Raw genomic sequence first — 27626 nt, 5'->3', positions numbered from 1 at the left:
TAAAAATAAAGCCCCGAGAATTTAATATGCCACTGTAAATGCAACCAACTGATTAACATGAGAATACAGGACAGGGGTCTTACTTTTATGCCCAACAGAGTTGCATATATTAAGAAGTTACAGCTCTCATCAAAAATTGCATTTGGTTGTGGCACATTTTCTGTTTTCTCAATTTCCTTCTCAACGGCCATCCTTCGCCCAAAATCAATAGCTTCTAGTCGATACAATGGAGCATCACTCCTCTGCAGATCCTGGGCCACCTAATCACCAGAGGCACTAGCTTATTGGAAAGATGAGCAAAAATTAAGGATCTCAAAGATGAGCTTTCAAAGGAAATAACTGTTACCTCAAGAGACTCATCATACGCTCTCCTCAGTTTCCCCGTTTTAAACCAAAATACGCGCACCCTACGATCGGGAGATGTAATAGCAAATTGCTTACCATCAGAGCTCACCTGAAAGAGCACTGAAATGAAATTGCAATTGCGGAAGGAAAAATATTCACAGGTATTTGAGATCATGAATGACTTTCAATAAATCCTGATATATAGGCATCTACGATAACTTGGCCACAATTGTGTATGCTGGAATGCAGATCGAAATGAGGTCCGTGACAAATTAAATTCAGAGAACCAATATGCCAATGCAGAAATTAAGATATATTCTGTTGATATTATTTGTGCGTAAAAAATGCAATATAATATTACATAGATGCATATAAAATATACATAAACACAAAACTCTTTGATATTCACAAGTACTTTAAAAATACAAGAACATTCAATCAGTGATCCTTAATTGCTACGGCAGTATCTAAAAAAGAAATATCTTTTGCTACGGAGCAAGTACTCTAAAAGTGAAGACAAGAATCACTATGCTTCACTGTTAAAAAGAGAGACAAGAAAGATCTTTGGCCTTTTGAGAGTCGTGCGAGGGAGGCTTCTGACTGAGAAGGAGGGCATAGCTCAGTAAAACCTCTCCCTTCTGTGCTTGCATGCTAGAGTGCTAGAGTCGTGTGCGCAAGTGAGGTCCCCAATCGAGGGACCGAACAACTAACGCTTCCGGAAAGAAACATCACCTTCGGTGAAAATAAACAATCTATTTAAACTAAAAATTTGGTAGCAATTTCTATTTCGTGACTTGAGAAATGCAAGAGATGAAACTGTAATGACAAAAATAACCATATTTTTTCTTTCTAACAACAAAATAATAGAAGTGCTATGTTTGTCCTTTTTCCTTTTTCTTCTGACTTCTTTGTTCTATGACATCTTCTTCATCATAAACCCATTTCTTGATGTTGGTTTTTCTAGCAATGAGAGAGAGAGAGAGAGAGTCAATGCTGAGAAAAATGGCACAATTAACCGCCCTGCCAAAAATCCTTTTTTTTTACTCTCCCCATTATATCCTCACAGCATTTCGCTCATTTCCTTTCTTTCCCATATTTTCTGCCAGAAAAGAAACAACAAAAGAATGGTTGTATTTTCAATTGCGGAAGCAACTAAAAACTAATGAAATTGAGTAGCTCTCAGGGCAAATCATTTTTGGCGGTCATTTTGATATAGGCTTGAAAAATAAGAGGCTCACCCAATCTTAGTGAATTGCCAGATTGGTGATATGCATGACAGTGTTGCTGGTGGCAGTCCTAGTGGTGATAAGGACATGTTTTCTCCAAATGAAGACAGACAAGAAGTAGAGGAAGTGAAAAGTCTTGCAACCTATGTAGCGGAGTGAGACACAAAACAAGAGAATGAAGGAATATAATAAGATTTAAGCTCCGAGAAGAAGTGGAACTCGAGCCTCAACTCCTCCCTCAGCTCTCAACTCTCGACTAAGTAAATTCCTATTCCCCTGCAATTAGAAAAATGTCAAGTATAACTTGAAGTATTTCTAAATGCATATAAGCCCTTCTTCGCACTAACTTGCAATTCAATAAAAGGGTGGTCAACTAATCCAGAAAACACCAAATTGCACTTTAAGATTACATTAGGATGCGCCCAAAAATACCAAAGAGAAATCGAGGCATCTAGGCATCATGCAAATCCATCCAGAGATACTGACAGAATCCTTCCCTTTCCCTAAATTTCAAAAGTAACCATTAGCCTCTTACAACAGGTTATCCAATCTGCTTGTTATAGATTGCAATGAAATAGCTCAACTCAACTCAACTCAACTAAGCCTTTGTCCCAAACTAGTTGGGGTCGGCTAATGAATCCTTTAGAAAATTTTCATGAAGAAGAAGGTGAAAGAATCTACCCGGCTCAAATTGACTAAGGGTGTGTTTGGCGTACCGTTTGAAATAGCGTTTAAAACGGCGTTTTGCCAAATGGCGTTTCCATGTTTGGTTGGCCAGATCAAAACGGCATTTAAACGGCAAACGGAGGTATTATGTGTTTGGTTGCAAATGCCCCAAAATGGAGTTTTAGTGGTAAAATGACCAAAAAGGGCATTGTTTGGTTGGCCTGAATGTAACTCAACTACTCTCTCATTAGGCCCAATATTAAAAGGTCATTACGATCTCATTCAAACACTATTAAAATTAAACATCATTGCCAAAAAAAAAAAGGCTATACCTTTGGGGTTCTTCACCTTCTTCTCAGCGGCCGGATTTGACGGACGAGTGGAGGCGCTGAGGCAGTGAAGCGTGAGAGGGTTTACAACTTTGCAAAGTAGATGAAGAAAGTAAGAAACTAGGGTTTCTTTTAATTCTTTTGTCTTTAAAAAATTAAAATTAAGAGATCATATAATGATATCAGCAGCCCCTTGTTTTGAATTAAATATTAACAATTTAACAAATTTGTGTCCTCAAGAATGATATTAACACCCTCACTTTTTTGTATTTGACGTAACGCATAAAATCGCACGCATATACGTAAAAATGGGTTTTGGTAAGGGCAAACATGTAAAAACCCACAGCCCAAAAACTCCGTTCAAAACGGAGTTTTGCAAATGGACCTCCCCCCTCCGTTTGCAAAACGCCGTTTTGAGGGTTCAAAACAGCATTTCAAACGGCGTTTCAAACGGTGGCTGGGTACCCAAACACTCCCAAACGGCCGTTTGGCCCCAAAACGGTGTTTCAAACGCCAAACGGTGTTTTAAACGGTATGCCAAACACGCACTAAGTCTAATCCTGACACTAGTTGGGTTCGTCTACATGGATAATTTTCTTCCCTTCTCTCCTATCCAAGGTCATGTTCTATATTATGTTCCTAGCCATCAAGTATTTCCTCATTGTTTCTACCCAAGTTGTTTTCGGTCTGCCCCTACCTCTTTTTACCCCATCAACTTGGCACGAGTCACTTCTTCTCACTAGAGCAATCCAAAGGCCTACGTTGGATATGCCCAAACCATCTTAAGCGGTGCTCTCTCATCTTCTCCTCAATTGGTGCCACCCCCACGTTTTTACGGATGTCTTCATTTTTAATTCTATCTAACCTTGTGTGGCCGCACATCCATCTAAGCATTCACATCTCCGCTAGCTACGCCTCTTAAATAGCTGTAAACCTGATCAAGCTCAACCTCTCATTAGCACAGAAAAAGCACAGACCCCTAGGACTAGATGTGAAACATTACTTGGAAGTCCTAGAGAAAAATATATGATGAAGAAAACCGTAGAAATTAACCTGTAAGATGTCCAAGAGATCTAGCAAAAGTAATCATTAGCCTCTTCCAACAAGTTATCCAATGTGCCGGCTATAGATTGCAGTGAAATAGCTACGCCTTCACCATAGAGGAATGGGATCCCCCATCAAAGGTATATATATTTTGAAGATCTTTTCTTGGCTTTGGTAAACTACTACTGTAGGTTCATCCAAGACTTTTCGGGTCGGGCTGTACCTTTGACTAATCCCCTTACAGACCCCTGGAACTAGATGTGAAACATTACTTGGAAGTCCTAGAGAAAAATATATGATGATCACATGGAAATAAACCCGTAAGATGTTCAAGATATCTGTATATATTGTACCTCAATTGCAGAGACAGTGGTCTTGCACTTTGCAATGTCAAAAAGATTTGTATCAGTTTTCAACCTGAAACTCACCCTGCATGCCACATACAAACAATATGTTAAATAACAATATTGGTGCTTATCATTTTCAAAAAAAAAAAAAAAAAAATTAGTGCTTATGCTAGGTTAAATAACAATATAATAAATAACATGGAGTTGTTCGATTACCCTCCTTGATTTCTCTTGCCCTTAAGCATTTGTTATGTTTTTGTTGGTGTTTTGGTTAGGTTTTATATAGTATTGACCACCTCAGTCTTTCATGTCGATCACCCATTTGAATTTCACAAATGAAACCCTATCCCTAAATCTTACTCCGAATCGCCCATTTGCATTTCACAAATGAAACCCTATCCCTAAATCTTAATCCGAATCGCCCATGAATCTCAATGACCAAGAATTGGTAATTAACACGGGAAGGAACTATAGAATATCTGAAATCTAACAGAAAGATTCATTTTGATGAATTATTCATTCAATGAATTTCAAATAAGTCGTATCTTGCTCAGCCCAATGGAGTCTCTTGCCTTCGACGAAATTTACAAGTTCAAGCCCTCCAAAATTAGAAATTTGCTAGATCTAGATCTAGCCTCCAAAACCAATTCAAATTCTTATTTCAAAATCAAAGTCTCTAATTACAATTGTAGGATTGTGAGGTTTAGCTTGTGAATTTTAAGTGTATTTTAAGGTAGCTTAAGGCAATGTCCGGGCTGAGGATAAACAAAAGGAAGAGCACTATAGCTGGTTTCAAACTCTCCCCGATTGTAGGGCTCTTGAGTTAGCAGAGTTATTATTCATGTGCGATATTGAATTTTCAGTGATTCCGTACTTGGCTCTTCCACTTGGAGGGGGAACTCCATCAAAGATTCTTTGGGCACCAATTTTGAAGAGGATGGATAACCAGCCAGAATGAGACAAGGTGTCAATCTTTGAAGCGTAGGAACACATTAAATAAGTGGTGAAAGTAAATCTACTAGGAATCCACCAAAAGTAAAGGACTTGCTAAATAATTGAATAATCACAAAAACAATCCAATAGAGATTAAGAAGCAAAGCCAAAGAGACAAAATGACACTAGCATTTTATCATAACATGATCAACATAGTAGGGTGAAACACAGCCCAAAAGGGAAAACTCGTAACTATTCATTAAACTCCTGGAAAGTACATCAAAACTTCATATATACAGGTCCAAAATATCGTAAAACTCTAGTTTAACAATAACCATTGGTACAAGAATCTTAGCCCTAAGATCAAACTAAATAAACCTCATTTATATTTTAGAGCAGTCCAAAATAAAAATAAAAAAGTGTACTACATGTTGCTTAATCATGTTTTCATTACATATGGCCTAATAAAAATTACTAAAATTTCACCCAAAAAATAAGTAAAAATCATTAAAAAATTTCAAAAATCATAATGACCAAGCCTGCAAATTTCCGTGACAAATGGAGCTTTATAAGGCCCACTATTGATGTGGGTATGATGTTTCGGTTGCCTTTGAGCCTATTTCTCTCGAACCAATTTTTATGGAATTATGGGCTTGTTTATGAACTTCGCTTGCATCACTGGTGCAAACCTAGGGTTCGATAGTTCTTTTAGAGAACTTTAGGAGCATAAATTAAGATTTTCAATTAAAGTAGCAAATTCATTTCTATGGCATGGCAAATTCACCAAAGTCTATAAATGAGCTGAAACAATAATGTACCAATCTATTCACAATGTGATATGACGTCAAATAAGCAAACTAGGGCTAGAAGAAAGTACAGCAAGGATAGGGTAAAGGTATGGGCAGATGGCGGGCAGTGGGCTGACCAAAAGGGAAAAGGGATGCAAATACAGTCGACGACATTTGTCCCCCGGTAAGAGCTCCTAAGAAGGGATGGAGCAACAGCAGTAGCGGCGTTCCATCCAAGGGTTGTACCAACCGCCGCTGATGGTGATGAAGAGAAAGGTGATGAAATGGTAGAAATGCATAGAAATCAGAGGAGGTGAAGGCATCCACAAGGTGATGAAGGGAATCTAAACGGTTGTAACTGCAGTTTTAGCAAGAAAAATTAAACAGGACAGCAAGGAGAGTGAAGAGGGGAAAGGGAGGACTATCCTCTGTGATTTGATGAAATACAGCAGAAAAGCATGAAGACAGTAACAACACTGGATGGCTGTCACAGAAGGGCGGCAAATTAGCAAGGATGCTGAGCTGTTGGATGTAGCGAAGGGTTGTGCTGGCCGACAGCTCTAGGAGAGGCAAAGGGGAAAGGAGGGATGCAGGTGCGAGGGATGATCAAAGTGGATCTCAGAGCAGCATGGGCCAAGATCAAGGGTCCATACTGAGAAGCATCCTAGGAAGCTACGCAAGCCCAGATGGGAGCACTATATATCATTAAACATGGCGTATTCAGAACATGTGGCTTGCACACTGATGTATACTATGAATGAAAAATTAGGTTGCAACTGCATATGATGCTGGAAGAATTCTAGTCCTAGTTAGAGTTAAATTAGAAGTCCTAATAGGGGCTACATTAACTCCGCCTGTATTTTTCACAGTCTGTCCCAAGCCAGGATAAGATAAAGGAGGAGGGTTGGCGTCAGGTTGGCAGCCAGCCGTACACTTTGCAACTTTTCTATGAGAGTTGAGTTGTGTTAATAGGGACTACGTTAGGAGTACTAGAACTTATCTTAGATGGAGTTTGAGTGTCCCATTGGATTAGAACATAATTAATGATATTTAGTGAGTTTGGTTAGACTCGAATTGTACTATTTTTAGAAAGTTGAATTTTAGAATTATAGGAAACTAACTTTTTAGTATGTATGCAAACTAACTATTTTTAGTAAGCACACAAATATGGGTTGAAGGGAACCCCCTACCATTATAAGGGGACATGCATGTCTACCAAGGGGGATAAAAGAGAATTGAAGAGGGCACTTTGAAGGACACATCTTGAGGGTTTGAAGAAAAATATCTCTTTTCTCTAAAACAGAGGCACCATGCACTGAGACGTAGATCTGTGAGTTGGGAGAATCTCTCCCACTCCTTTTTCCCTATGTTTGTTTTTCTTCACTACTGAATTGATGTCCCTTCCCTACGTAACAGAAGTAGAGGAAGTAGTCTGACAGTTTATTTAGTTGTTAGTATGTTTATCTTTCTAGGTTGGAAAGGCAATTCATGTTATGTTTAGTATTTGTAGTTATTGAAAGAGTCTTTGAAGAAGGGTTAGTTTTTCCTCTCCATTAGATTTGTGATGTTCTTTTCTCCCTCAAATTGTAATCACATGCATGTTCCTCAAGAAAGATAAAGAGTTTCCAGAGTCCCAGGAAGATCCAAGCTTAGTCACGAGTCTTCAAGAAAACCCGTGAGATCGTGTTCCATCATTAGAACGGACAAGATCCTAGCATCCGCGACGAATCAAGTGGTATCAAAGCTGCATCAACCTCAATTATATGATTGCTTCTAATTCCGCAATAATATATTTCAATATCCAAAAAATATAATTTTGGATCAGGGAAAAGGGGGACAGCAGTCCTAGGCTAGTCGAAGGGTGAAGTAGGGAGAAAGAAACAAAGAAAGGGGGAAAGGGAAAGTGGAGAAATGAGGGAAAGAGAGGCAGGCTGGCTGTTGGCTACTGTTTGTGCAGAAGGGGGGAAATTGCAAGAGGGAAATAAAAAGACAGAGGATAGAGGGGGGAAAGAAAGAAGGATGGAAAGGGAAGAATAAATTTGACACTTTTTTTTTTTTCTTTCTTCGCATGACCACTACTGCTAAACCCAGCAGAAGCCCCAGGTTTGTTTACATCGCAGACACAACATGCAGATTGACCTACTGATGCTAGGACTAGGACATGGCTAACTTTAGATCAACTTGGTCAAAATGAAAGTAGATCAAGACTTGTGTAGCATGTGCAAGAGCCTGTTCCTCTGTTCTGATGTCGTATGTTCATCAAACATCACTGCAGGCACGATAAAAGCCTGTTGCAATCAATATAACAAACTCTGAACCAAATAATTATGATTTGCAGAATAGTTACTGTAACCCAGTCAGCATTAAACAATAATCTAGAAATGCAATGAAAAAATATTTGTTATCACAAGATCATACCCATAACCCAGTCAGCATTAAACAATAATCTAGAACTGCACTGAAAGAATATTTGCTATCACAAGATCATACCCATTTTCAGGGAACTGGAGAGTTATAGGGCACCAGTATTCTATGACCCCTTTGTCGTCTGCAGATATTACAGCGTCAAATATATGGTTGTACTTCATAACTTTTATAGGACCCATGTGTATCTGCATAGAGAATATGACACATGAAAGAACTTCTACCATGTTGGATAAGGAAAAGGTTATCAATTTTTTAGATTTTAATCGCTATGCTTCCAAAATAGTCAACTGCCAAAATAGTAACGAACCTGTCTCGAAATAATTGGTTCATTCGAACCAGCACGTGCATCATATACATGCACATATGGGGAGTTTCGATCACTAATGGCAAGCTTAGCTTTGACATCCCCTTGCTTGTAAACCCATTCAACAGTACCAGGAATAAATGGCAGTCGCATCATGACCATCATATCATAATTAACAACATCATAAATCTTCACGGAACGATCATTTGAAATTGTACAGCACAGTAAGCCATCAACACTAACCTGCATCACTGAACCAAACCATGGTTGACAACAGCCCATAAAATATGGAATTGTTTGAGGACGAGGAGAAAAATTACTTAAAAGCAACATTGGCAAAAATAAAACAATGTAGTTATTCTCTCATAATAATAGAATATGCCAAGGTAAGACCATAATTTGAAAGGTAAAATTGAATTCAGCTGAGAGCTTACAGGTAGAGTTGACACTAAGACCTTGGCAAGTATCGATAGAGTCATGCATCAATACTGGGTAGGTAAGAAGTATTTTTAAATATAACAAAAATTAGAGGAGGAAGGAATACAGAGAAAGATAGAGGTTTATCGAGGAAAAGGAGAAGAGGTCTCTTTTTTTTGAGCAGTAACAAATAGAGGTTTATCAAGGAAAAGGAGAAGAGGTCTTCCGATGGAAAAATTCCTCTTTAGTATTTTTAAATATAACAAAAATTAGAGGAAGGAATATGAAGAGAGATACAGGTTTATCAAGTAAAAGGAGAAGAGGTCTTCTGATGGAAAAATCCCTCTCGCTGCCATAAGATACAAGAAAATAGGTCTGCCTATGGGGAAAACCCTCTTTGCTGTGATAAAGGCATATAGCAGCCAGACAAAAAAACAATGGGAGTCCTACTGAGAGTAATATTCATCTCCTTGTTTCTCTCCCAGTGCCTTCATCTCCTAAACTATTTCCTCCAATGTCTCTTTCTTTTTAATTGTAAAGGTGTTTCATGTTGACGATCTGCTCCTCCAGACAAACTGATGATCTGACATCACTAATTTACCTATTTCCCTTCGCAAAGGTAGGACTTGTACAACTCCTTATCCTATTTCTAAGTTTCATATCAGGTGTTATCCCCTTCGTATCCAACTTTTCAGTCGGTTGTCTCGTTTGATCAGGTTCTTCATTCTATTCGTGAGGCTATGAGCCATTCGATTTGGACAACTGTGATGGTTGAAGAAATAGTAGCTCTTCAAAATAACAATACCTGGGAACTTTTCCCTTACATCATGGTAATCGCGCCATTGGATGCAAGTGGGTCTTTCCTGCAAAACACAAGGGAGATGGCTCTATTGAACGATACAAAGCTTGACTACAATTCCACATTTGTCCCAGTGGCTAAGTTTTCTTCCGATCGTGTGAAGATATCCATGACAGCTTATCATGATTGTCCTCTCCATCAGCTTGATATTAAGAATGCCTTTCTTCATGGTGACAAGACAGAGGAAGTGTACATGGATATGCCACCTGGGACTCATATTCAAGGGGAAACTGTAAAGGTATGTCACCTTCTCAAGTCGATCTACGGGCCCAAACAATCCCTTCATGCCTAGTTTCAGTGCTTCAGCGTGTCATCCTCAGGATAGCTTTCCTTCTTGTGTTGATGATATTGTCATCATTGGTGCTGATCATAAGTTCATAACTTTACCTTTTAGATGAAGTATGATCTGGGGAGCGCCTTCTACATTAAGGACATGGTCATCTGCGATATTTTCTTGGCATCAAGGTTGCCTGCTCCCCTTAGGGGATTGTTCTCTCTCAGCATTGATATGTACTTGATCTTCTCCGAGGCACTGACATGTTGGGTGCCGTCCTTCTCTCTCTCTCCGATAGATTCAAAACACTCCCTTCATGCTGATGAGGGAGAGCTTCTCCTTGCCTCCACCACATACCGTCCGGTACATCAGCTAATATATCTAAACCAACACTGACTAGATCCCAACTTCGTTGTGAGTGTTGTTAGCCAGTCCCTTCACGCTCTTCGTGCTCCGCATCAGGCTGTCGTTCACCATATCCTTCGCTATCTAAAGCACACTCCTAGAAGGGGGCTCTGATACTCCTCAGATGGCAACTTGCTATCTTAGCAAGGAAGCAGGATTCGTAGCTGAAGGTGAGGATTCGCGATTCCCCGAATCGCGAATCGGAATCGTGATTCGATTCGATTCCCCGATTCTGGGGAATCCCGAATCGATTCCATCGGAATCGCGAATCCTAATTTGGGAATCGCGATTCTGTTTCCACCGGAATCGCGATTCAGAAATGGTAAATACGCGTTTTATGATTATACAATCCGCGGTTTTTAGTAATATGGATTCAGGAATCACAAAAGTTAAAATCGTGATTCCCATTACATCAAATCCGTTCTTTTAGTGATGGGAATCGCGAATCCCAACTTTTTGACGTGAAATTACATTTATGGCCATCTTTTTTGTTGTAAGGGTGGTATTTCAGTGGGGGTTTTTTTGGTAATTTCATTTTAAAAGCTTATAAAACGAATCAAACCCTAAAAAAGGAAAAAACCCTTCTTCTCTTATCTCTTCTCCTCTCTTTCACTGCCGCCCCTCTCACTCCCCCTTCTCCTCGCCATCCGACGACGTCTTCCCGCCGGCAAGAAGAAGAAGGTAGGTATTTTATATTTTTTTTCTATTTTTTTAAAAAAAACTAAAAAATAAAGAATGGTTTATGTGGATGGGTTTTCTGTGTGGGAATGGTTTCTGTGTGAGAAACCGAACACAGAAACCATTCTCACACAGTTTCTGTGAAAATGATACCCCCCCTCTTTTAATCAGTTTGTGTGGGAAATGTTATCAGCACTACTGTATTTTGATGAGGGCACTCCTCACTTTATTACAAAATATGGCGTGACCCGCACAACAGGATAATCCAAACCATCCATTAGATGGGCCACGGCCTAAAAAGGTTTTGCCCCAAAAATCATTTCCATAGGTTGATCTTAACCCTCCGATCTATAGAGGGGTTAGGATCAACGCTCAAACATTCAGATCGGAGGGTTAGGATCAACCTATGGAAATGATTTTTGGGGCCCAACCTATTTAGGCTGTGGCCCATCTAATGGACGGTTTGGATCATCCTGTAGTGCAGGCCATACCATACTTTTAATAAAGTGAGGAGTGCCCGCATCAAAATACAGTAGTGCTGATAACATTTGGGTTTGGCAGTGGCTTTTGGCTACTGATGTTAGCACTACCATGTTTTAATATAGCACAACTGAGTGATTTTTCAAAAGTACAGTGGAGCTCACTTGATAGGATGATCCAAACCATTCATTTGTCAGGCATAACGTGTTGTACGCCATGGATCATCTCTCGAATGGTACGATTATGATCATCCTGTGAAAATGATCAATGGGGTACATTCAGTTGCCCAACAAATGGTTTGGAACTTTGGATCATCCTAAGAAGTTGCCTCACTGTCCTTTTTGAAAAAACATATACTTGGCTAATAGGGGGCTGATGGATGATCTTGTTAGTGGCACTAAAGGTGTTGCAAATTGATATCCCTTACATGAGATGTGAATTTTGATTCCAAAAGTGTTTACTGATTCAAAATTACATTTAGGCCCAATTAATTTTAGAATTTGAGAATTGAGTTTGAGTTCAAAATTGAATATTATTTAGATTGAATGAGCTGATTATAGCATTGTGCAAATATATTTTTATCAAATATTGTTTATGATTGAATGTGCTGAATTGCTGATTTTTTATCTCCGACTCAAATTGAATGTGTTGAATTGCTGACTGTAGCATTGTAGTTGTACAAACTCAATTTGTCTCTGACTTAATGTCTCTGTACAACCATTCATTTGGCAGTGATTTTAGCCCAGTCATTTCCCCAGATATGTGTTGGAAATTATTAAAGGGAAATTATTTTTCCCAGCCATATTTTGATATTCAATGCAGCTTACGGTGGGCCTATCTTATTAGCTTATCTTTTGAGCTGATAAGATATTGTTTATCATTTGTCATTCGATAACAATACGAGACTACATACGAGCCTACGTGGGCCCTTTACGAGTGATGGCGAGCGGAATGGCTGAAGTCTCCAACAATGGTTTACTGGCATGGATCAATGGGTTGCATCAAGTGGAAGGAGTTAATCTTGGCACAGTGGGCCTATGCAGATTACGCAATATTACCATTGTTTGTGTTAATTGGGGTTTGATTCGTGCCGCAATCAGTTGTTGGGATCCAGATTTGCATGTGTTTCATTTTGGAATGCAAGAGCTTTGTCCGACTCATGAAGATATTTGCATGATGCTCCGCATTTCTCCTGATGGTCCCATGTTCAAGCCTTCCTTTAAGGAAGGCTATGATAAGGCATTGAGACGTCTGGTTGGCGTGCCACAGAAGTCCCTAGGTCACTACCGTCAGGCAAGTAGTATCTTCGTGCATAAGCTAGTACTAGTCTTTTCACCTAGTAGATAACTGGATATGGAGTATCGCCGTTGCCGTAAAAATGCATTAGCCTTATGTGCTTATCCAATGTTTCTCTTTCCGGGCCAATCAGAGTCAACAGACTTGATTCCATTATATTTTGTAGACTTGGTTGATCAAGTTCGCCAAGGTGCAAATCTAGCTCCTACTGTTTTAGCGGAACTTTTTGATAGCCTAGATAGTGCTCGCCGATCTACTGGATCTGACTTCTTGGGAAGTTTCGTCATTCTTTATGTAAGTATTGGATGGTTTATTAAAAATGCTTGAATGATGTACTTGGTTATGGATAATTATTATTTCTAACTTTTTTTTATTTAGGTTTGACTAGTGGAGAGATTACGAATTTTGGCTCCACCACCTTTGCCAAGACGAGCCTGGACGAGGAGTTTTAATACTCGGGAGGTGTTGGTTTCATTCGATGATCGCGACAGTTGGGCTATATGGCTTGAGGGTCGCGAAAGTAAGGACATTGAGTGGACTCTCCCATGAGCTCCCATTTCCTCTGTGGTCCTCGAGACTTCTGGTCAGAAGTGCTTTCGGATAATGGGTTTCCAGAGCACTTCCTTTTACTTGCCTCTGCGCATCCTCCGACAGTACTTTGGAGCCCAACATCACATAGCGATGATGGATGTTTAGGTACCGGACTCCATTCGCCCTCAATCCTTGAAGATGAGGACAGTGAATGCGATTGATAGAGACTGGAATCGGCGAACCATCGTTGTCGTTCAGAACAACCCCACCCCTGGAGAGGTGAACAACTATTTTTTGGGAATGGTATGGGACTGGTGAGGCAAGTGCTGCTTCTAGGAGCAGTGCAAGGGGGTGATTTATTTGTATTTTGATGATGTATTTTGCTGAACGGGTATTAGGTCTATGTAATAGTTAATTAGTTGATTACTATTTTGTATTCTCAAATAGGGCTTATGTAATGGTAGTTAACTTTATTGTTCAATTATTGCTTAATGTTATTTCTTATCTTTGTAATGTTTCATGTAGTTTTATATTTTGATGAAAGACAAATATTATACAGTCTCTCAAGTACAACATACCTGCAAAATAGTGAATACCCCCGGGATTCCCACGTAAGACGGTCTATTGGATATAAATCCAATAGATTCGACACTGCGCCACGGGAAACCCAACTCTGACCCTACCCCTGCAAAATAGTGAATACCCTCGAGAATTCCCAAGTAAGACGGTCTGTTGGATATAAATCCAATGGATTCGACACTGCCACGGGAAACCCGACCCTGACCCTACCCCTGCAAAATAGTGAATACCCTCGAAAATTCCCACGTAAGACGGTCTGTTGGATATAAATCCAATGGATTCGACACTGCGCCACGGGAAACCCAACCCTGACCCTACCCCTGCAAAATATTGAATACCCTCGGGAATTCTCACGGAAACCCAACCCTGAGCCTACCCCTACATACCCTTGCATGCATTAAGACACTCACAGTAGAAAATATCTATCATACTATTCAAATATTTTACAATTTGATTTTGTCAGAAGCAATTGAGGAAAGATGGACGAGACTGTCGACCAAGAATTTCAAGGCCAAGGTGTAGGTGATGATGACATAGTTTTTTAAGGGGACCTAGAATACAACTATGATGAAGAATATGTGGAAGAAGATTATGATGGGGACATAGTGTTGGGTCCGAACGCAAGGTCAGCGACAGTTTTATGGTCACACGTAGTCAAAGGAAAGAAAGCTGGCAAAGAACATGGGGGAACCAAAAAGTGAAAATGTAAGCACTGTAAGAAGGTTTACACTAGGACTTATACAAGGGTGCGCGCACACCTTGTGAAAGCACCAAGAGGTCAAGGTCAAGGAATAGCATATTGCAGTGCAATTGCAAAAGACAAACAATTACAAGAGCACATCAGAAGCCAAGTCCAAAGAGCAGAGAATTTACCTGGGAGACTGCCATTGAAGAAATCGCGGTTAGACATGCTTGGCAAGTCTACCAGCTCTGGTGCGACTTCTTCAAGTAAGGTTGGTGAATCACCAATTGGCAAGTCTTTTAGAGCAAAGGATAGAGACGATGTTGATCATAAAGTGCTGCGATTTTTGGCCGCCAATGGGATTCCCTTTAACGTCCTCCGATCTCCATATTTTCAAGAGATGATAACTGCCGCCAATTTTGTGCCTGGATACAAGTTGCCTTCTTATAAGAAAGCAAGAACAATTTTATTGGACCAGAAAGAGAATGTAACAAGAGCTATTGGTGTTCTGAGAGAAAAATGAATGGACAAACGTGAAGAACAAAGCCCTAATTAATGTACTGGCATCGAATATGTTTGGTTCAATGTTTCTCTATGCGCACGACTTCTCTGCCATCGAGAAATCAGGGAAAAACATTGCAAAGTTTTTGTTGGATGCCATTGAAGAAGTAGGGCCTTTTAATGTTGTGCAAGTGCTGACAGATAATGCAGCCAATTGCAAGCTTGCTGGGACAGAGGTTAATAAAGTTTGTCCCCACATATTTTGGTCTCCTTGTGTGGTTCACATATTAAATTTGATATTCAAAGACTTGACCAAGCATAACCACTTAGGTTGGATTGGAGAGACTTACCGTTCCAGCAAGGATGTCGTCAAATATATTACCAATTATTCGCAGGCTCTTGCTATATTTAGAAGCAATTCGAAGTTTGAGTTGCTGAAAGTTGCGAAGACTAGATTTGCAACTCATTATAGCGTTGCAGATGACAGTATTAACTAGACCTGGCAAAACCGACCCATGCCCGCGGGTTGACCCGGCCCACCCGCAAATTTGCGGGCACGGGTCTGGGTTTTAGTGACCCGCCAAAATTTGACCCGCGGGCAACCCAACCCGCAAAAAGATGGGTTGGGCCGGGTCAACCCGCGGGCACCCGCATTTTAAAGTAATTTTTAAGAATTTATTGGAGAATGTTACCAGCTCTTGGAAAATCATCAGATGTAAATGATTTTTGGAGTATAACCTATTTTGCCTATGGCCCATCTAATGGACGGTTTGGATCATCCGATGGTGTGGGCCATACCATACCTTTAAAAAAGTGAGAGTGCCCTCAGCAGTGTTGGTAACATTTCGTTTTTTTTTTTAAACGCTGTGCAAAGATGCGCACAGAGGGCGAAGGTTTCTAGCAAAAGAAAAAGTAAAAAAAACGTAATCATTACACAAAAGAAAAGTAAATAACTGAGTTATAAAGTTTTAGATGAAAAATTACGGATAAATGGTTATGTAATTATAAAATAACGAGAAAAATACGACAAACATGTGTAGAGTTATTACAATTACGGGAAAAACTTGGGTGCGGTCAAATCACGTCAAATCAGGAGAATTTAAATCCCATATTATATTTGCTTATAATTGCGGGTGACCCGCGGGTTAACCCGGCCCACCCGCGGGCCGCGCGGGTCATCAAATTTCTGACCCGCAAAAATGCGGGTCACCAAAATTCTGACCCGTGTGACCCGCACCCGCACCACCCGCGGGTTGACCCGTCCCGACCCACTCGTTTGCCAAGTCTAGTATTAACAGATGCTTGGAAAGATTGGTTAAATACTTGCACCGACAAAGTGATGATAGAGAGAGGCGAGATGACAACTACTTGTGTAGTCTCTGATGAATTTTGGACGAACATAACATAGGCATTATTAATTACGAAGCCCATCTATAAAATGATTAAGTTCACTGACCAGGAAGGCTGTCTGATATCAGAAGTGTACGAAAGCATGGACAATATGTTATGACAAATAAAAGATAACTTGAAAGATGTGCCTGACATGTACAATCATATTCATGGTATTGTGGTGGGACGATGGGGGAAGATCAATATTCGAATGCATGCATTGGCTCATGTACTCACTCCAAAATATTATGACCCTGCATATCTCAATATTCCAGCACCATGCGGTGGTAAACGAGTCACCCCAGGTATGTAATTGTTTCTCATATTGTGAATTTCATAATGTAATTGTATTTATCTTCATTTATGTTACCAACTGATCGATTATTCAATTTTATTTTCAGATAAAGACCCTGAAATCATAGATGTTGTATATGAAGCCATTAAGGATCTCTCCCTTGATGATGAGATGAGTGGAACGATTAGACGTCAGTTATATGATTTCATAGGAAGGGTTAGAAGGTTTTCCAGTAAATTTGCCAGTGAGGATGCGAAAGATCCCAATGTGTGTGACCAAATGGTGGAAATTTCATGGAAGTCATGTACCAGAGTTACAGTCAGTGGCCATCAAAATTCTCACACAGCCTATCAGCACATCTTCTGCAGAGAGTGATACCCTTGTGTACATCCACTCAAATCTACGACTCCTATCCAGGTTTAAGTTTGTTTCGTTTTGCATGTAATAATTGTTTTTCATTACTTATGTCAAATTATTTATTTAATTTGGAATCTATTATTTAGATATAATGCGGCTGCATACAAAGAAGAACCAAATAGAAAATAGGACATCAACCCAGAGCTCCCAGTTATGGATGACTCCTCTATCAGAATGGAGGATATGCGATGGCAGGATCTCGATGATGATTTCCTTAGACCTTCTACATTTCGTGCGTCATCTCAGTCATTACCTTCAAGTCCTTCACTCACTAGTCGTGACTTAGACGACAATGACGAAGCTGCAGGATCTGGGACTCCAAGAGTGGTCAGTAGCTCGGAACTTGAAATTGGACGACCATCCAACACTCAAGGTCGTATTACTAGTTTCCTGGGGCGTGGAGAATGTACAAGGGGAGGTACAAAATCTTTAACACTTTCAATTTCCCAGTGAAGATAATTAGTCTTATAAATATTAATTCATTTATTTAAACTTCTCCTTTACAGAAAATGTGGAAGGAAGAGGACGAACTGATCATATTTATTCGAAGGGAAAGAGAAAAGCCTAACTTTATTTCTTTTTATTTGAAAATACTGGAGAAATTCTGTAATAATTTTGATATTTCGCTTTTTGAAAACTGAATTTTTTGTTTAATGGTGGAGTCCTGGGCCTCCTGGCTCCTGAATGAAAAACTGTTATGATTTCGGTATTTGGAGAATCATGTTTATGTTTAATGGTGTACAGTTGAATGCTTAGATTTTGATTTTCAGGTATTTTTCCTTAAATTTTATCTTTTATTAATTTTTTATCGCTCTCCGACGACTCTCCGGCGAATCCCTGGCGAAAAATCGAATCTCGCTCCCCACCATCCCCGGAACCTTCGAATCCCGCTTTCGAATCCTACCCTGGAAACCTTGATCTTTAGTTAGTACGATGATGAGGAAAACGTAGTCACCTGAAGGAATATTGTATCGACGTTCTACTTCTGGGTATTGTATCTCTGTGAGAGAAAACGTAGTCACCTGAAGGAATAAAAAGTAGGCAGTTGTTTCCCATTCCAAGGACAAAGCAGTGTATCAGGTCATGATGGCCCATGGCACCTGTGAGATTATATGGTTACGGTCTCTCCTATCAGAACTTAATTTGCCCCTTGATTTTTCTAATTATCTCCACTGTGACAACCAGTCTGCCATCCATATTACTCTTGATTCTCTGTTTCATGAGCGTATGAAGCACATCGAGATCGACATTCATTTCGAGGGAGAGAAGGTCCGAGCCAGCATCATGTCTACTCCATTCATTCCATCTTCCCAGTAGTTGGCAGATCTCCCAAGTCTTTGGGCCCTTCACTTCTTCAGGCGACTTGGTCAAGTCGCACTAGGCATGAACGGTATCCTTAATCCAGTTTTGTGTGTGTGTGTGTGTGGCGTGGGGTTGTGTGTGTGTGTGTGTGTGTGTGTGTGAGGGAGGGAGGGGGAGGGGGTTGCATTTTTCCATTTTCTTTTTAACTTAATGGGCCAAGTATGTATTGCCTTTAGGGGTCCCTTTGTCTTTATCTGTTCTCATCATTATAATATAAAGGGCTAGGGATCATTTTAATCCTAATCCAACATTAGTACATTACCATCTTTCTCTCTTCTCTCTTCTCTCTTCTCTCTTCTCTCTTCCCCCTTCCTCCTTCCTTCATTACACCCTTAAACTACTTTTATTTTTATTTTATTTTTTTGAATGGTAAGAGACTTTCATTGATAAGAAATAGAGACCGAGGCGGTCCTTGGAATACAATGATAAAGCTCAACTCCAGAATAAGGAAAAATTACAGGAATCAAAAATTAGGGAGGGAGAAAATCAAATAACTCTAAACTCTCTCTAGATACTCCCTCTCTAGCTAATTTATCTGCCTCACAATTGGCAGACCGCCTTACATGATTAAATACAATTGATGTGCCCCCAATCCTGTCCTGAATTTCATCAAATAACGCAGCAAATCTCCAAGGGATCCCGTGTGAATTTCGAAGCCATCTAATAATGTTAAGAAATCCCCTTCGATCACCACCTTGTTCAAATCCACGTTTTGGAGCAATTTGATACGTTGGTGTATGGCACGTACTCCGCCTCGTTCGCATCCGCCACCCCAATCGGGCCTCGAAAAGCCTAAATCACTACCCCTTCTTCATTTCTCAACAGACCTCCAATCAAGGTTTTAAATTTCGGTTTCGGTTTCGATGTCGGCCACCAATGAAACCAAAATATTTCGGTTTCGGCAAAAATCATGTAAAAATATGTAAATGATTTCGGTTTTTTTTTTTTTAATTTCGACCAAATTGTCTAAAATTTCGGTGTAAATTTCAGCGATTTCGGTTAAAATTTCGGCTATTTTGGTGGAAATTTCATAAATTTCGGTGGGAATTATAACATTTCGGTGGACATTTTTAAATTTTTTGTGGAAATTTTGTAAAAAAAAAAGGCTAAAAATGAAATTTCAACCGAAATTTTAGCGACATTTCAGCGAAATTTCGGGATTTTGGTGAAATTTAGCCGAAATCTTGTAAAGAAACGACTTCATGTGAATTTCGTTTCGGCCGTTTCGTTCCGTTTTGGCCGAAATTTATAACCATGCTTCCAATACCTGACGGCTCGAGATTCCCCATGCTAGAGCCATCAAAATTTAACTTCAGAATTCTTTGTCCGAGAGGCGATCACCTTTGAACAATTTTGGGTTCGATGGTCGACCCTTTACAAATCTTTCTCCACCCATGCCATATATCATATGCTGATACAAATCTGAAAGTTTCTAAAGTTTTTGCCCATGATATGGTTAACGCAATCACCTTGTTAAACAGAAATTGTGTTCCCTTTGAGAATCCCTTAAAAGTTCTTGCATTTCTTTCTTTCCAAAGAACCCATATCGTAGCCAAAAAGGAGATCCGCCATAGTATTTTTCCTTTCCTTTTCAATGGTCCCAAAGCCAAACTTTCCACAAGCTCTACAAACCTAGCTGGGAACACCCATGCTATCCCAAATCTGGCCAGTAATCTTCCCCAAATCTCACTAGCCATCTTACAATGGACTAAGAGATGGTCCACTGATTCTCCAAGCTCAACACAAAGAGCGCAATGATCAATTATCAACATATTCTTTTGTCTAAGAAAATCAATAGTGTGTATCCTCTCAAAGGTAGCTGCCCAACCAAACATGCATCCCCTTAAACTACTTTTATTCTCCGCCTTCATCTCCCAACCATGCCTAGGAATGATGCCCTTTCTATCCAAACATGATGATCCTACACATTCTGAACCCAATCCTACCTATATTGGATGGGCTCTTAGAGGTCAACTCTTATTAGTTGCCATTATTCCATTTTAGCTACAGATGTGCTAAGTCAAGATCTCGATTTAGCCACCGCTATAGGTATTTTTTAGGATGATACATAGCTTTATTGACCATCTTGAAAGACCATTTCCCTATTGTTGACGAGATCATATGGTTTATTTCCCTTTATAGCTTTATAGATAATCTAGGACATCTTTGCACACCCTACTTTTGTTTTAATAAAATGTCTTAATTGTTATTGATAAAAAATGGTGACAGGCTATAGGTTAAGACCTAGGATTCATGGTTGGGCATGAAAATAAAAATGAAGAGAAGATTATTTTATTTGAAAAGAGAAAATACCTAACAGATCTAAATAGAGCTTGCTTTAGTAACATATAATGTGTAATGATACTTCCTTTACACAATCTGGCATAAAGATCAACCTTAGAGCCCCATGGTTGGCTCAGACATCATGTGACATTTTAAAAACAAGTCGACGTCACAATGAATTTACCCTTTCAATAAGAAATTATATACCATGACCTCACATATTCAAAATTTGACAAAAATACCCTTCCACGACTAAAAGTTGCTATATGACTAAAAATACCCCAACATGGTGGGTAAAGCACAGTTACAAATTTACATCAGATCAAACAACATGCTTCAATACCCAATACTATCAAAGATTCAAAACACTATCACTTACCTAAGCATCAAATTTCTAATTGAACATAGAAAACAAGTGTTGAACTAGACTTAAGATTTATTGAGATTCATAAAGCAATATATAATCCATTAGAAAAATAAAAAGAAAAGCTACGATGATCCACCACATGTATGGAAGATGATAACTCACAGCTAGACCTTCAATGGCACCAAGGTGAGACCTGAAATGTTTAGCAAACTCTATGCTGGAGGCCTTTTTCTTCCAAAATTTTAAATGCCCTAATTAGAAAAGCATTACAAAGTAAGAAGTCAGTCTACAAACAAGAAATGGTATAGTGGAACCAGATACTCAAGCAATTAATGCATATAAAATAGAATACCATGCCAAATAAATATATGTAAGATATCTCAGAACACCTCATCATACCACTAAAATCATCAATTTTGTAACTACTATGACTTGAAACTTATTCAATACAGCAAATGATTGCCTCTGTTAAGCATGCCAACTTACAAATAATAACTTAGGTTAAAGATGGCATGGTCAAAAAGAAGAACAACAACAAGAAGCCACAACTCACCACAGCACAAAATATAACATGGACAAAACAGAACTAAAGTACAAAGAGAAACAGAGCATCTTCATATAAAGTACTCGAAAGAAGTTGTAACAGGTATGTTCTTCATATAAAGTACTCGAGCTGCAAGAAGTTATAACAGGTCTGTGGGAAACAAGGTGTGCAGTGGGACACACTTTTTGGTACACCTTTGTCCAATTTTAAGCACAACTATTTTTTCTCTTTTATCTTTTTTCTTTCTTTCTTTGATTGTTAAGTTCTCACAACCTCATGGCTGCGAGTTGCGACAGAGCACCTTCCAATTGAGACATCGGATCAAGCCCAAGCATAGAATTTTCTAGACTGAAGAGACGATAACATATAAAAAGAAAGGAAAGAATCAGAATCAACAAATTGACAGAACCTCGAAATAATACGACAACACGAAGGCAGTGGAAGAGAATCCCATATTCCTAACTCATGAAAATTATCTCAAATATTTGGCTCTGAAGTGTTTCCAATTAAATAAATAAATTAATTAATGAAAACCCTATCAGCCTGGAGTATTCTAATGAGGCGAAGGTGCGCACAATACATCAAGGGATCGATAGTTGTCCGGTTCTCACCTTCCCCCTTGGAGATTCAACGACTTTTTTAATGACATTAAATAAATCATTGCCTCTTCGAATATTTCTTTCTGCCAAGGCTTGCCGGGGATGGGGCTCGTAGAGAGGCTTTTGAGCAGTTTGATTGTTGGACTCGAAATTTTATAAAAAGGAGATAATAGTAAAATCTCTTAGTAAAATAAGAAGAGAGAGAAAAGGCGTGGTTACGCATCACGTTATTCCCTAAAGTAAAAAAAGATAAACATAAAGTTAAAGTACTTCAATAAGAAAAGAAAACAAAAAAAGGAGCACACCATTAAGGGAAAAGAGATCCCTAATTTTAGGGAACAAAATAACTCTCGCAAAAGAAGAAGTGTGTCATCCACTTTTCAAAAAGAGGAAGTTACGCAACTCCCCACAAAAGGGGGAAGTGGAGGTCGTGAAGCGAAGAGATAGGGGGTGAGGTGACAGTTGCCAATCACTTCAAGAGAATTCTATAAATAGAAGGAAGAACCTTTAGAAAGAGGATCCGATCCTTTAGAGAGAGAAAAAGGGTTATGAAAAGGAAGAGAAGAGCAAAAGAAAGAAAGAAAGAAAGGAAAGGTAAATATTTCCAGAACTAACAATTCTCCTTCCATCTAAAAATGAGGGAAGTACTTTTGAGTCTCTACCGGGCGACTCAAAAGGAAGAAGACCTTTCTCTACCGGGATCCAGGAGAAGGAGGATAAAGAACTCTTTTGAGTCTCTTCTAGACTCAAAAGGAAGAAGACCTTTCTCTTCCAAGATCCTGGAGAAAGATTACAAAAGACCTTTCTCTTCAGGGATCCGGGAGAAAGATGACAAAAGACCTTTCTCTTCAAGGATCCGGGAGAAAGATGATAGAAGGCCTTTCTCTTCCGGGATCCGGGAGAAAGATGACAGACAGAAGACCTTTCTCTTCTGGGATTCGGGAGAAAGATGACAAACAAACCTTTCTCTTCCGGGATCCGGGAGAAAAATGAAATGACTCAAGGAAATTCCTCTTCCGGAGGACTCTCTTACAAAAGAGTCTAAATGAAATCATCTGAGATGGCTCAAAGGCAGGCATGAATAATTCCTTTTCAGTTCGGAGAGAATCCTTTACAGAAGAGTCGACAATAACTCAGAAAACGAAATCTTTAGAGTTCAATTTACTATTTCTCCAGGAGTAAAAGAAATGTCGGACCCGAGAGAATCTGTTTACAAAAACAGATATTTGATGAAGTCCCCCTTCTTGAGCATGAATAATTAAAAGTAGTATTTAGACAGGGAACCTCTTGATGGATAATCAGAGATGTTTTCTTTTTTCAAGAAATGTAATTAATGGTCGATAGAGCCGGAGGTGTACGATCCCTACCAAAATTAATAGAACATCTTCTGATAAGAGGAAAATTTGATGTCAATGCAATTTATGTGTGTGATTCTCTTTTTCATGCATATGAAATTGTTGCGGACATTGATTATCTTCCCCTTTGACTTTTCTCTTGTCTTCTTTGTTTTTTCTCATTACTCATATATTCCTTTTCAGTTCTCTTGTATTTTTTACCATCTTGGTCGTTTTTAATGAAGCTTTCTACTATTCAACAAAAATGAAAACCCTACATACATACATATAAAGGAAAGTAATATATCCCCCCCCCCCTTTTAACTTAGGACAGCCCCCTCTAGTGTATTTACAACTACTCTTTTACACCAGAGGGGGGCTGTCCCAAGTAAATAAAAGGGGCGAATATATCATTTCCCACACGCACACGTGCGCACATATATATCAGATAGGGCGTAGATAGAAGTACAGCAGAAACACAATATCAATCTTCGAACATAAATTCAACCCAGAACAAAACCAAGCACACACATCAATAAATGACAAGGGGAGCAGAATATAGCGTTGGCTCAAAGGGAAAACAGCAGAAAAGAACAAGACTCCTTGCATAAACTTTAATTTTCGTAATTAATCAAAGACTACCCAAATACTGTGTTTCCATCACATAAATAGACTCGTTTCGCCTCCAAAATACTTTCCTTCCTAGACACAAATATCCTAGACCTTTCCAAAGTACTTTGTAACCTTAAACACTTCTAGAATAGTTCTAAACACACTAAATTTCCTTCATAACAAAAATAGAAACTTCCCAAAGAAAACTCTTTCAAATCTCTTCTAAAGATATTACTCCAATCTTAACTTAATCTAATTATAAATCGGTCCTATTTTAACCTTCCTACTTCAACTTAAAACTCCTTATTCAAATAGAAACTCTTGAAGCTTCGAACAACTTTATTTTTTCCAAAAAACAGACTTCTTTAAATCCAACAAAAATATTTTAAAATTTCAAATTAAATTACCAGAAATTCATAAAAAATTCTTTCGTCAAAAGTCACCCTTCCTCATCCAATGTTTGGGTTTGAAACACCTACGTATTTGCACTACATCAATTAGTCATGTAGTATTCCTTTGATATTAACACAAATGGGTCCCATGAATGAATTATCCAATATGGAAATGCTGTGTTTTATGACTTTTCAAACAAAGCATATTAACCATATGTGAATATAAGAAATAGCCCGATTAAAGTATCATCATATTCAAAAGAATAAAAAAAGAGAAGGTGAATAAATAATGCCATACCATCAATGCTTCCTGTTATGAAAAAATCTGCTGTTGACACAGCAACATGTGTGACCACATCACGATGCATGTAACTTTTCTCATACCTATGATAAAATGTCATCCATAAAAGACTATGAGCAAGACTTCAAATATTTTTATCAAGATACCATGGTGCATCTGGTAATATTTTCTAAAATAATATAGCATTGGCATAAATGCATTTCCTGAAAGAATAAATAAATCAACTCTCGGAAAGAACAAATACATTTGCACCATATAGGAACTAACTAAGCCACTATCAAATTCAAAATTGTCCGAAATTATGGAAGTTTTTCCCAATATATAAAGAAATACCCAGCTCCACCAAGTCTTCACATGAGATGTTAATCTTACTAGTTGTTTGTTTGAATCCAGAACATATAAAAGGACCTATGATGAGCCCTTTCCACCCAAGCACTAACACCAAGCCTCCTAAAATCATGGTTATAAATTTTCACCGAAACTGACACGAAGGAAATGTTTTCATTTCCATCCCCACCAAAACGCATACCAAAACCAAGATCCTAAGTTTTATTAGTGGTATACTATATCAGTATGTGTTATATAATTATATTTATATAAATTGCATGTGAAATGTTGTGCGTGTATTATATAGAAATATTTATATGAATTACATGAGAAATGTGAAATGTACTGAATTATCGCTAGGTGTTCGATGCTGCTAAACCTTATGGATGATTGTCTTGCTTGTGTGATGTTTTCTAAGTAAGTGCTTATTCTAACATTTCCTGAAGTTTCATCTTGAAATTCTGTCATTTGCATATGTTTCCATACATTTCCGTGTATTTTACATGATTTCCGCTGAAATTTCCAACCGAAACTGAAATGTGTCTATTTTCATGATGATTGAAACCGACACCGACCCCGAAACCGAAATTTAAAACCTAGCCTAAAATTAGCACGGAGCTGATGAACAAATAGGAAGATCAGCATGGACCAAAAACTTAATATTAGAAGCAGACCTACAACCTGCCCCCCAAATTCAAAAATGAATAGGACATTAGCAGATAATAGGACATAAATTTCTGATTAACCACTGGCATCGGAGAAAATGCAATGATAATTGGTTATTTATACAATCCAATACTTAAAAAGACTTGACTTTTATCTCCTCCAAGACAAATGCAATGATCGCCATAACGGCTAGTTTTTAACTAGCTGTTACAGGGCCATAACGGCTACTTTTGGCTTGGATTTTCTATATAAAGGAGTTCCACCCCCTTAAACCCTTAATACACACTCTCTAAACCTATTTGAGCATATTCTTGAGTGCTTAAACCCTTTTTGCATCTATTTGGTAATCTTTTGAGGTATTAGAGTAGGATTTCAACTTGTATATCTTTGTGAGTGTTTTGTACTGAGCTTATTGTTGTATTTTCTTTTGAGAAGGCTTTGTTTTTCATCTTTGTACTACAGTGGAGGGCACCTTGTCAACCTTTTGAAGTGAGCTTTCAGTTGAAGCTCGGACAAGTGTACGACGCACGGATTCAACCTCGGGAAGGAGCTTTGGGGATAAAGCTTGTAAACGGCTTGAACTTCGCCCGCAAGAAGTCCATAAAGCAGAAGCCACGAATGGGATATACGTGGAGTGGATGTAGGCCCGATTGTGCCAAACCATTGTGCATCTTCCTTTTTACCCTCCAAGTAATTCATTGTTTTTGTTCTTTGTTTTAATTTTAATTAGTCTTTCAAAGGAGCAAAAGTTTAGAAACCTATGATTGGGCCGACACTTTGAATTTATTGTTGACACACGTGCCGTGTCGGACACGACATGACACCCATGTCCACAAGTGTCGACACTCTTTTCGACACTTCCAAATACCTGCTAGAAGTGACGGAAACATTATATGTATGTACATGTATGGGTGTACCACTATTTCTAAATTTTTAGGGGTTTCCATGCCAAACACCCATATCGTGTCGAAATTCGGCACACAAATCTATATCCACAAATCAAGATTATATATACTTTATATTTTAGCCGTGTCCCTGTTTCTAAATTTTGGGGTTTGTCGTGTCCGACACTCGTGGCCGTGTCCACAAATCTTAGTTAGAAACCCAATTCACCCTCCCGCCCCCCACCCCCTCTCCTCTCCCTCTCCCCCTCCTCTCGAGTTGCCAGCTGGGCTAATAGAGTGCATACTTGAAAAGGAAACAAATCCTAAGGAAATAACCTACAACAAAATTGTGAATTTCATAGGAAATGAGGGTGCAATTGATGAAGAAATTCAAACATGAAGATCAAAGAGATGTGGATCGCTACTCATCATTCCTCTCTCTGAGGAAACTTGATGAACACTGAGTACATTAAATGGAAAAGTTTCATGAAGCCATACTAGCTAGCGAGAGGAATTAGGGTAAAAATTTATGGCATTTGTTTCTAGGAAGGGAAGTATTTTGCAGGTAAGGAGGAACTTTCTATATGATGTAAAAACTGTTTTCACCCAGTTTTTTATAACTTAAATTTTACGGTTAATCTTCTACTTTGTTGCGTTCACTCATTGAAAATCAGCACCTTACATTCTATTTTCTGCCCCATTATAAGAGCACTGGCTCTTGACATGATATTTCCCTGATTTAT

At 38.8% G+C, this 27626-nt stretch overlaps 1 protein-coding gene across 2 annotated transcripts in view; it reads right to left on the bottom strand.

Annotated features, from left to right (window-relative positions):
* CYP71 (cyclophilin71) overlaps window positions 1-27626 on the bottom strand; it is a 32664-nt gene that overhangs the window by 3901 nt on the left and 1137 nt on the right. Inside the window, exons 2-8 of one of the 2 annotated variants that reach the window (XM_077374170.1) lie at window positions 25004-25089; window positions 21387-21475; window positions 8413-8652; window positions 8169-8290; window positions 3964-4039; window positions 347-454; window positions 84-260 (exon numbers count right to left, since the gene is read on the bottom strand). In XM_077374170.1, the coding sequence (XP_077230285.1) occupies window positions 84-260; window positions 347-454; window positions 3964-4039; window positions 8169-8290; window positions 8413-8652; window positions 21387-21475; window positions 25004-25089 (898 nt within the window). Of the gene's footprint in view, window positions 1-83; window positions 261-346; window positions 455-3963; window positions 4040-8168; window positions 8291-8412; window positions 8661-21386; window positions 21476-25003; window positions 25090-27626 lie in introns of those variants that run through there. The other variant, XM_077374171.1, reaches the window with a different exon arrangement.

The sequence above is a fragment of the Tasmannia lanceolata genome, unplaced genomic scaffold (genome assembly GCF_043159265.1).
Source record: "Tasmannia lanceolata isolate RefF3 unplaced genomic scaffold, GAP_Taslan_0.1 ptg000044l, whole genome shotgun sequence".
NCBI classification, from domain to species: domain Eukaryota; kingdom Viridiplantae; phylum Streptophyta; class Magnoliopsida; order Canellales; family Winteraceae; genus Tasmannia; species Tasmannia lanceolata.
Note: the sequence above shows the minus strand (reverse complement) of the source record. Positions and strands in the feature narration are given on the sequence as shown.